The following is a 10,907-nucleotide window of genomic DNA, read 5'->3' as shown; positions in this document are numbered from 1 at the left end:
CGTGTGTGTGTGCGTGTGTGTGTGTGTGTGTGTGCGCGCATGTGTGAGTGTCAACATTCCAAGTTGTTTGACACATCAGCTGGAGGGAGCTGTGGACTTAATAGGCTATTACACACTTTAATACCCTCCACTACACACACACACACACACGCACGCTGCAGCCTGTTGTAGGCGGATGGATATCTAGTACATACACCACACAAACACGTTTAGAAACACACACACACGCACACACGCAGCAGTCGGTCTATTAAACTCGCTAACGCCTCCAGCTTGGACGACTCGGCGGCGAGTTCACTAATTCGTGAGATCCGTGACGGACGCAACCGGAGAGGATGAGCAGGAGTGCGCGCGCGTTTGCGCGAGTGGGGAAGATTTAGGCCGAGGAGGCAAAAAATAACGAGCGTTGTTCAGCACTTGCAAGCTTTTTTGCAATCGACTTCCTCACCTCAAGACCACGGCGCTGGCGTATCGTATTTTTATTTTTCCGCGATCGCTTTTTTTGCATCTGCGGTTAGCTTTAGCCGGTCGGCTAACATCACCGCAGCGCAGCGCTTGCTTCACTTCCATGTCTCCAATTAAACAAAAAAAAAGAGATTCTTCTTTCCGCAGGCCGTCATATAAACAACGAGGTCATCTCTAGTCCACGTCTTCCTCTGCTAAACTTGTACAGTAATGAAGAGGAGTTGTCTTTTTTTTTTTTTTTTCTTAAAGTTAAAAAAACAAGGAAGAGGTTGACAAGGTCTGGAGGAGAGCAAAGCTCGGCAAAAGAGTTCTGCTTGTTAACGACTGAACGCACTTGTGGCTTTTCGCCCTCCAACTCGACTCCACAACAGCAGCTGACTCGCATTTTCACCACCATAAGGTGGGCACACTTAAAAGTCTTGCGTTTTCCCCAAAGTGGACGGGGCGCCTCTTAGCGCATATGCGCCGAGTTCCAAAATCTGCGAATGCTGTTGCGTGTGACTCCGCTTGACCGACTCACGCGGTGCCGACACGCCGCTCGTGTAGAGGAAAGGCGGGCGGCCGTCACTGAGGCCCGCGCGGAGATGTTAAAGTGTGAAAGAGGAAGCGAAAGGCACGCCGCCCTCCAATAGGCCTTTCTAGTATCTAGTACGTGCATTGCGCAAAGCACCATCCCCAAAGTGGCGCCTCCAAAGAGATGCGCTTACGAAGCGCAGTTTAAGCCGCAGCCGATCGGTTACGCGGCAATACCGCGGCGAGAGAATTCAAGATCGACTCATCCACGGGGCCCGCTGCTTTCCTTATATGAAACGGCGCCATCTAGCCATCCGGGCAATAGCGACCGCGGCGCGGCGACATCCGGCGGATTACGAGGAAAAGCTTCGGCTCCTATTGCAGCAAAAGGCGTCGTGTTCTGCGTGACGCTTTCTTGGAGATTTTTCGGGACATTCTTCTTGTCCTCCATGTTTTGTGAGCTCACAGCTCGCAGCGCGTGCTGTTCATTGGATTGCACAAGTATTCTTGTTGGCCAGTCTTCCAAATACTTGAAATAGTGCACAGTAGGATCGTGCTCCAGGCACATTTGAATATTGCGCGGACAACCCTTGAATTGAATCGAGTCAAATTGCTTTCCATGAGCTTCAGGAATCAAACACAATCTTAATTCGGAAAAAAAAAAAAAAATGAAGACATTGAATGCACATTTCCAATCCAAACTTCTTTTCTGGAGTTCGAGTAGCCAGTTAGCGGACCTTTGCCCAACTTGAAAAATTTACCAGTCGCGGCTGAGAGGAGCAACATCAAAGTTTGTTTGTCCTAAAAACTAAGTCTTGACTCTCAAAGTGAACTGGTGCACTATTGAAAACTCTGAATGCAGTCGAACTAGTTGATGGAAGACATGCACGCGCACGCGCACACACAACGCGCCCGTTCAAACCTGTGGACTGTGTCCAGCTCTTCTGCTGTTTTGGAGCCAGCACCTCCTGCCAAGTGGGCCCAATTAGAGGCTCCCCCTCCCCCTCCCCCTCCCCGGGCTAGAGAGGAGCCGAGCCGACCCTCCGCCCCTCCGCCCTCGCGGCCCCCCTTGCAGGCTTCCCCACGCAGGTCGCCGCGGTGTTATGACAGTTTCTGACACCGGCCCCCGCGCAATTAGCAGCCGGCGGCGCGGCGACACGGCAGCGGGCTAATGGGGCGGGCCGGCTGGGATGGATGGAGGCAATGACGGCCGCGAGGGACGGAGAGAATCAAGTTATGATGAGTCCACAAATACGCGAGTCCCCGGAGAGTCAAGCATACGTTCGACATCCCGCGGAAAAGCGTGTCGTTGACTCATTGGCTGCCGTCAGTTCCATCAAATATTGGGACGTGGACACAAATTGTCGGGGGCTTGCCTCTAAACGCCACCACAACGTATTTGGAATGAGTCGAGCATGATGTGCTTTACTCAAATCAACTCATGATGTAAAAAGTAGACACAAGTCAAGACAGTGAAAAGGAGAAATGAAGAACATGAAAACACCACGAAACACGAAAAACAAGCTCGAGTCTCATTGCGATGTCAAAAGCCTCATTTCAGGCAAATTTCAAAACTGGTCAGTGAGGGAGCTTGCCGAACACTTTTTATTTACATCCTAATTAGGTGAAGGCTGGGGGAATCTTTATTGATTGATTGATTGATTTGCTGATTCACCAAAACTTTGAGGTTCCTCTGAACACAAGTTCAAACCTTTGGGCACCAGTTTTATCGATCTGCACAACATTTTGGTTTGGCGCGTCTCTCGTGACCGGGCGCCCCAAAAAAAGGCAATCGAAGGCATGAAGTAAAACAACCGTGAAGTCTTCCATTTTGGTTATTTGTCAGTGCATTTGTAATGCGCCGGGTGTCGGAAATGAGTTTGTTTGCGAAACAGAGCACGCGGCAGACGTTGCGGGCGGCTGCGCCACGCAGCCGGTTGGCTGCCGCGCGTTCGTGGGTCGGCTTAACTTTAGGCGTGTTGTATTTTGTCCTCGGTGTTATCTGACCCCACAGACGATCGCACCAGAGTGCGACTGCAGCCGCTCGACGGAGAGCCCCACTCCGACTACATCAACGCCAACTTCATTGACGTGAGTTCGCCTTCGCTCGCCGGTCCCACCGCACGTTTTGCCCGCTTGAAAATTCAGACCCCGAAGTTGCTTTGACTGAGTGACGTCAAATTTGGTCTGCAAATCCATTGTGAGTGGACCCACAAAAAAATAAAATAAAATCGTAGAAACCACACCCTAAAAGACATACGTCTGTCATTTTATATGATGCGCACATTTGAGGTGTATTTTGGAGAGTATTTTGAAATAATTCAGCCCCCAAGTCCAATTTGACTTTGCAACATGGAATTTGGTAGGCTTGTCTATCATGAGTAGAGCCACACAAAACTCATAGAAGCAATGTCTGAAAAGAAACTGGAAGTCTATTTTTTTTTGAAGTGGACATTTTAGGTGGCAGTTTTGGGGAGAAGATTTTTAAATAAGTCAGCTCCAAATTCACTTTGACGGCGAATTTGGTAAGACCAACAAAAATTTCTGAATAAGCCATGCCTAAAAATACACATCTTTCCTTGCCCGTGAATTTTTTTTTGGGGGGGGTAGAATTCTGCCCACTGCAGGCCCACTAAAACCTCTTAGGACGTCATGCTTGAAAACAAGCAAATCGGCTATGATGGTTTCACGTGTACATTTTAGGTGTCATTTCTTGGGATTGATTTTACCACCCTGGAATTTTTCTGAAAATTTCAGATCATGAAGCCAGGATGATTTTTTTCGAGTAATTTCTCCTTCTCGAGATTTTCTTGAATTTATTTTGAAATTCAACGGCAAAGCCATTTTGATTTGTCATCCAAAATTTGCTCGGCATGTCCGTCATAAGTAGACTGATAAAAATGTGGAGAAGCCACGTCAGCAAGACGAAGGAAATCTGCCCGTTTGATTTGATGTGACCATTGTCGTGTCCTCCCAAGATGAGCTTTTGCAAAATTTTTCACAATCAGTTTGAAAATGGCTGCATTTCTACTTGACAGATGAACGACGGCAAATTTCAAATGCGCTCACTTTTCACCACTGACTGTAACGTAAGAGGCATGCCAACATGTTTAATGAGATCAGGAGGAAGGTGACGAGGGGGGGGAAAGGATATGAGGAGGACATCCGAGGTAACAAACAAATGCGCTCTTCTTGGAAATGAGAAAATTAAAACGCTAAACAATACAGCCCCCCCCCCCCCACCCAAGCACACGGTGATAATAAAAGCCTTCTCAGAGCGTGTTTTTAATGAAAATGTGAAAGTGATAAATGTTTTCATCTCTGACGTGAGTACGAGGAGGGCGAGGACGAGGGTCAGCCGGCATGTGCTCGTCACTCCCGCGTGTCCCGTGGAGGGAAGATGAGGCCCCCCCCGCCCGCCGGCCCCCAAGCCTCCCCCAGGACTCCCGCTATTATTTAATAGGATATTTATGCATGAATACAACCTTGACTTGTGCAGCTGGGAGGCGGAAGATGGCTTGAAGATAATTAAGAGAGGTAATAGAGATGCGGGAAGGACGTCCGCTTTAAATATGACAACAATTCATTTCACTTTGGATGTCGGTGAACTCGCTTTGGGTAAGCGAGCGCCTGCACGCTCTCCTGTCATAAAAGAAGCCGTTATTAATGGGAACTATATTGCGAACAGGGAACGCGGGGGTCGTTAAAGCCAGTCATGACGTATATGCTTTTGTTGTTGTTGTTGTTGAATCAAACTGATATGGAATATTTGGACCAATCTCCTGTGGTGAAAGAAGTGAGAATGGAAATGGGGAACATTTTGAATTCATGTTGAAAATGATTAGAATGATTTTTTTTTAGCCTTGTGTTTGTGATGATTAATAGAAGTCACAATTCACATTTCCATAATTTGTAAAGTAAAAAAAAAAAAAAAATCGCCAATAAGAATTTGCCATGAAAAACTGTCATTTATTTAAATCACAGTCGTCAAACTCAACGTCTGGGGCCCAAATGTGGCCCACCACCTCATTTTGTCTGGCCCGCCAAAGCGAATTATGAGCATCTACTTCATGGTTCTTGCTTTAAAAAAAAAAAAAAAAATCGCCAATAAGAATTTGCCATGAAAAACTGTCATTTATTTAAATCACAGTCGTCAAACTCAACCCCCGGGGCCCAAATGTGGCCCCCCCCCTCATTTTGTCTGGCCCGCCAAAGCGAATTATGAGCATCTACTTCATGGTTCTTGCTTTAAAAAAAAAAAAAAATCGCCAATAAGAATTTGCCATGAAAAACTGTCATTTATTTAAATCACAGTCGTCAAACTCAACCCCCGGGGCCCAAATGTGGCCCCCCCCCTCATTTTGTCTGGCCCGCCAAAGCGAATTATGAGCATCTACTTCATGGTTCTTGCTTTAAAAAAAAAAAAAAATCGCCAATAAGAATTTGCCATGAAAAACTGTCATTTATTTAAATCACAGTCGTCAAACTCAACCCCCGGGGCCCAAATGTGGCCCCCCCCCTCATTTTGTCTGGCCCGCCAAAGCGAATTATGAGCATCTACTTCATGGTTCTTGCTTTAAAAAAAAAAAAAAATCGCCAATAAGAATTTGCCATGAAAAACTGTCATTTATTTAAATCACAGTCGTCAAACTCAACCCCCGGGGCCCAAATGTGGCCCCCCCCCTCATTTTGTCTGGCCCGCCAAAGCGAATTATGAGCATCTACTTCATGGTTCTTGCTTTAAAAAAAAAAAAAAATCGCCAATAAGAATTTGCCATGAAAAACTGTCATTTATTTAAATCACAGTCGTCAAACTCAACCCCCGGGGCCCAAATGTGGCCCCCCCCCTCATTTTGTCTGGCCCGCCAAAGCGAATTATGAGCATCTACTTCATGGTTCTTGCTTTAAAAAAAAAAAAAAATCGCCAATAAGAATTTGCCATGAAAAACTGTCATTTATTTAAATCACAGTCGTCAAACTCAACCCCCGGGGCCCAAATGTGGCCCCCCCCCTCATTTTGTCTGGCCCGCCAAAGCGAATTATGAGCATCTACTTCATGGTTCTTGCTTTAAAAAAAAAAAAAAATCGCCAATAAGAATTTGCCATGAAAAACTGTCATTTATTTAAATCACAGTCGTCAAACTCAACCCCCGGGGCCCAAATGTGGCCCCCCCCCTCATTTTGTCTGGCCCGCCAAAGCGAATTATGAGCATCTACTTCATGGTTCTTGCTTTAAAAAAAAAGAATTGCAGATTGTCTTCACTGTTCCAAATGTTGAGATATAGCAAGCATGTTTTTTTCGGCACAAAAACATAGCACATATATGCGGTTAGGCGAACGTACAACGTACAAACGACGACCGCAGCCCTTTTGAATGTCTTTGAAGCATTTTTGTTGTGTGTCCCTCAGGGCTACCACCGGCCCAGACATTACATCGCCACGCAAGGTAAGTCCACCCAAAGGACACCATTCGTGTGTGTGTGTGTGTGTGTGTGTGTGTGTGTGTGTGTGTGTGCATGCGCGTGCGCTCGTCGGCGGTACTTTTGGGCAGGATGCTATTACCTCAACCTCCTAAATTTAAACCGGCTGATTAAAAAAAAAAGAAGAAAAAAAATCCCCTGGACAAATTGAAGAGCCTATTACCTCAAAGTCCCAAACTGCACTCAGTTGTTGAGAGCGTGAGCGGGTTTGACTGTGTGTGCGCATTTTTGTGTGCGTGTGAGAGTGTGTTTTGGAGTGTGTTGGTGTGTCATGCCATGAACATGAACATGAACATGGGTGTGTTTGATGTGCACGTAAATGTATTGCGTTGGTGCGTGCGCGCGCGTCAGGTCCCATGCAGGAGACGGTGAGGGATTTCTGGAGGATGGTGTGGCAGGAGAACTCGGCCTCTATCGTCATGGTGACCAACCTGGTGGAGGTGGGCAGGGTGAGTGGCCAAATGCTCATGCTAATGCTAACTCCATAAATGCGTCATAAAATGAAAAGTCAGCGGTTGTTCGATTTCAATGTGAACTTTTTTTTTTTTTACATTGTTGACTAAATGAACAACCTGTCTGAATCCCTCGTTTGAAACCCTCATCTGTAACTCTCAAGACAGTCCTGAAAACCAAAAGCCAGGCTTGAAAGCCGAACATTTAATGCCCTAACCTCTGCACGAAACCCCAAACAGGGCTTGAAGCCTTCATTCGAAACCCGAATCCAGTCCTGGAAAACCCAAACTCTGTCTCGAAAGCCTGATTTGAAATCCTCAACCGGTTTTGAGACTTAACTTGACAGCATAACCTTCATGAACTCTGTTGTTGATTTTGAAGCTAGCTCAGCCTGTCTGGAAACACAAATTGGGAGCCTTACCCTTTGCACGAAAGGCTCATTTGAAGGTGTTCTCACCGGCGGCGTGTGCTCGTTCAGGTCAAGTGCGTCCGCTACTGGCCCGACGAGACGGACGTTTACGGCGACGTCAAAGTCACCCTGGTGGAGACGGAACCGCTGGCCGAGTACGTCATCCGCACGTTCACCGTGCAGAAGGTGAGCGACGCCTTCCCGCGAGGTTTTTTCCTCCGTTCACTTCGACTTCGGCCATTGAAGAAGCCTCGTTCGCACCGTTGGCTCATTTCACAACGACGCTAATCGCGACTACTTCCGCGTGTGTTTTTGTACTCGTGCGCGTATGTCGGTGCGTTTGTGTGCCGCGTGCGGCGAATGGATTTGCCGCGACGCAACAAAAGACGGCGAGGAGCCGTGAAGCGGGGCAAGTTGGTCACCTGCTTCAGTCTTTTCATTGCAGCACAGGCGCCCCGTTCATTGAAAGCTAATCCGCCGGGAGATTAAGGAACATCACAACGCGGCAGAGTGAGACTTTGCTCGGCAAAGCGACGCGGGGGGGTGTGGTGGGGTGGGGTGGGGGACATGTTTGCAAATGACACGCCGCGGTTGTTGACAAGGTCAAGAAGGCAAAACGCTTGCCTGCCGTCAGCGGGGAAAGAACGTCAACGGACTTGGTTGAGTGAAGAAATGCGCCGATGTCTTAGTCCACAAGGAAGAACGGCGTTGCTGTATTCAGACATTACTGGAAGGAAATTCATGCCAGCTTGTTTCTTAGTTCGCTAGTTCGTGACACAAGTTAGATCGTTTGCTTGGTCGTAAGTTAGTTCTTTTGTCACATTTGATTGGTTGGTTTGTGGGCGGGGTCGGTTGGTCGGTGAGTCGCTAGTTACTGCTTGGATGTTTTCCCGGTCGGTGAGCGAGCTGGCTCGTTTGTTTGTCAGACAGTCGTCTCGTTTCGGAGCTGGCTACGGAAGCCGTGACTGAGTTGGCTCCTTAGTCATTTGTTCACATACTTATTAGTTATTATTTCTTAGTTGTGAAATGAATATCGTCGCAGTCATCTTCCTTCCATTTGAATAGCTGCATATTTTGCGAGCAAGGTACGCTGAAAAATGTGTGAAGCTAACATATGTGATTTGAATATTTGTGAGGAAAAGAGTAGAAAGCGACGTGAGTTGACCACAGGTTCATTGTGTGCCACCAAAAGTCAAGTACTTTTCCTTGTCCGGCTTCGGGAGTTGAATCGCGAGTGATGGAAGAAGTGAAACGATAGCAAAATGTTGACGGACGGTTTAGTGTTTTCCGTCAACAAGTCCAGGCCACCGTTTACATTTTGACTCGAGCGATATTCTTCCTCGGAGCCGGCGTTTTTATTTGATATCCCTTGGACGGACATCATCGCCATCCTCGCCTGGAGTGCCCTGGGGACGAGCCGCGGATTTTGTGAGGAGACGTCTTCGAGAGGAAGAGCGAGTCGCCATCGTGACTTTTTTTTTCCCCCTCTGCCGGTGGATCCATAGCAATGCGCGCCTCCCTCCTCAATAATTCACCGGGATCGATTCCACCCGCGGAGCCGTAGACCGAGCGGGTCCTCGAAGGAGAGGGTCTCCTCGTCCTTCTCCCTTCAGGGTCTCTCAGGTCATCGTAGCCCCCGCACTCCTACACCCTCCGCTCCGAGCTCAGGTGGGGAGGATAAAGGGATGACCGGGCACACTCCCACAGAGGACAAATACAAGGTTACGAGCATGCCGGTGGAAATCTTCGAGAGAATTCCCGCACGGGAACACCGAAGGACACGGACGGCTCCGCCGCATCCATTTCGTTGGATTTGCTTCCAATGAGATGAGGTCGCAATTGACTCGACATCGGTGCCTTGAGAAACAAGTAACTGTACCGTACAAGCTTTTCAAGACATGAGTCGTCGTTTGGCTGATTTTTCAAAAAATATCTTTCCCACCTTGGATCTAAGGAGGGGATAAAAGACATTTAAGATGGGCCACCTGTATAGGGCAGTGGAAAGGACACAACGCGTATTTATAGCAACCATTTGCCGTAGTGAAATCTAGCGATCTGAACAGCAGAAGAGATATTTGAACGTAAACGGTGGAGTAACACCTCGACCGTCAAAACAATCCTCACAAGCATATATTCTTTATCCTCTGCGAAAGACGACTCATATTGCCGTTGCATTAAACTTCCTGGAGTTTGATCAATAACAGTGAAAGACACTTCTAATCCCAAATAAAGCAATGCGGCCTTTCTTTTCTCTGCATACGTGTCTCCCTTAAACATCCGCCCATTATCCGAAGCGCTTAACTTCACGAGGGTCGCAGGCTGGTCTTTGTTCAATCATCGGAAGGGTAAAGACACGCGATAGCTGCGACAAATTGTCATCGTGCTGCCTGCTATCGTATGAATGCAAAATAGCTGCTCGGTCGCAGATCCCTCCGGTGCATTGCAACAGCATCATAAGGCTCCCTCCCTTCAGTGGCCGTAACAATAAAGACAGCTCCAATGGCAAAGGGCAACCGTTCTGAGAAAATGAAAATGCCGTCGGTTAATAAATAAATTCCAGTCGATGAGCGTCACGCCGCACGATGGCCGACCGGTTAGCACGTCCGCCTCACGGTGCAGACGTGCGGGGTTCGATTGTGGCTCCGGGCTTCCTGTCTGGAGTTTGGACCCTGCGATCTCCCCCGTGCCCGCGTGGGTTTTCTCCGGGTACTCCGCTTTCCTCCCACGTTGGACAAACATGCACGGCAGAACGCTAAAAATTCTCCCACGGTGTGATTGCGAGCGCAAATGGTCGGTTGTCTACGTGTGCCCTGCGACGGGCTGGCAACCTGTTCAGGGTGTCCCCCGCCTACTGCCCCAAGACAGCTGGCGTAGCCCCCCGGCACATCCTTTCGTGAGGATAAGCGGATCAGAAAATGGATGGACGGATGAACGAACGCGATGGTCCGCAACGGTGACCAAATAAGGAATGCCAGCTTTTGTCGTCTCTTTGGATGCTTCATTCTCCGATTCGTAGTCTATCTCCAGGTATGAATTTTTTTTTCCTTGCAGAAGGGTCACCACGAGCTGCGAGAGCTGCGCCAGTTCCACTTCACCAGCTGGCCCGACCACGGCGTTCCTTGCTATGCCACCGGGCTGCTGGGCTTCATACGCCAGGTCAAGTTCCTCAACCCGCCGGACGCCGGGCCCATTGTGGCGCACTGCAGGTACGACCGCACGCACGCGCGGGACGCAGGACGGTGCGCAAAGTCCACTGACGAACGCGAGAGCTGCTGTCAAGCGCATCCTAAACGGATCCGCCTCGTGACCACAAACAATCGTTTGTTGGGCAACATCAATAGTTGTCTTTGTATTTTATTCCTTGCGAGGGAGTGTTGACATTTTCCAGAATGCGGCACAAACGATCCGACCAAGCCGGCGGCTTCCATCACACTGGCGCCCGCCTCTTGATCACAAACATACGGCCGCTACACTTTGTTTCCTGCGTTGCGTGTCTGCTCTGTACAATGTCTCCCCCTTCCTTGGCGGCGATAGACGGGAAAGACTACTCCGGCCGGGTGTTTCCCAGTCAACAATTGTACCTTTAC

General features: G+C 48.5%; 1 protein-coding gene across 12 annotated transcripts in view; it reads left to right on the top strand.

Moving 5' to 3' along the window:
- The window catches only part of ptprt (protein tyrosine phosphatase receptor type T), a 133,951-nt gene that overhangs the window by 92,607 nt on the left and 30,437 nt on the right, over nt 1–10,907 (top strand). For 7 of the 12 annotated variants that reach the window (XM_019860515.1, XM_019860514.1, XM_019860513.1 and 4 more), the window contains 5 exons: nt 2,984–3,069; nt 6,388–6,424; nt 6,810–6,907; nt 7,390–7,506; nt 10,372–10,526. In XM_019860515.1, the coding sequence (XP_019716074.1) occupies nt 2,984–3,069; nt 6,388–6,424; nt 6,810–6,907; nt 7,390–7,506; nt 10,372–10,526 (493 nt within the window). The remainder of the gene's footprint in view (nt 1–2,983; nt 3,070–6,387; nt 6,425–6,809; nt 6,908–7,389; nt 7,507–10,371; nt 10,527–10,907) is intronic. The other 5 variants (XM_019860518.1, XM_019860517.1, XM_019860510.1 and 2 more) reach the window with 1 other exon arrangement.

Source organism: Hippocampus comes, unplaced genomic scaffold (assembly GCF_001891065.2).
Source record: "Hippocampus comes isolate QL1 unplaced genomic scaffold, H_comes_QL1_v1.1 scaffold106, whole genome shotgun sequence".
Lineage (NCBI taxonomy): Eukaryota > Metazoa > Chordata > Actinopteri > Syngnathiformes > Syngnathidae > Hippocampus > Hippocampus comes.
This window is presented reverse-complemented; position numbering and strand designations above follow the sequence as displayed.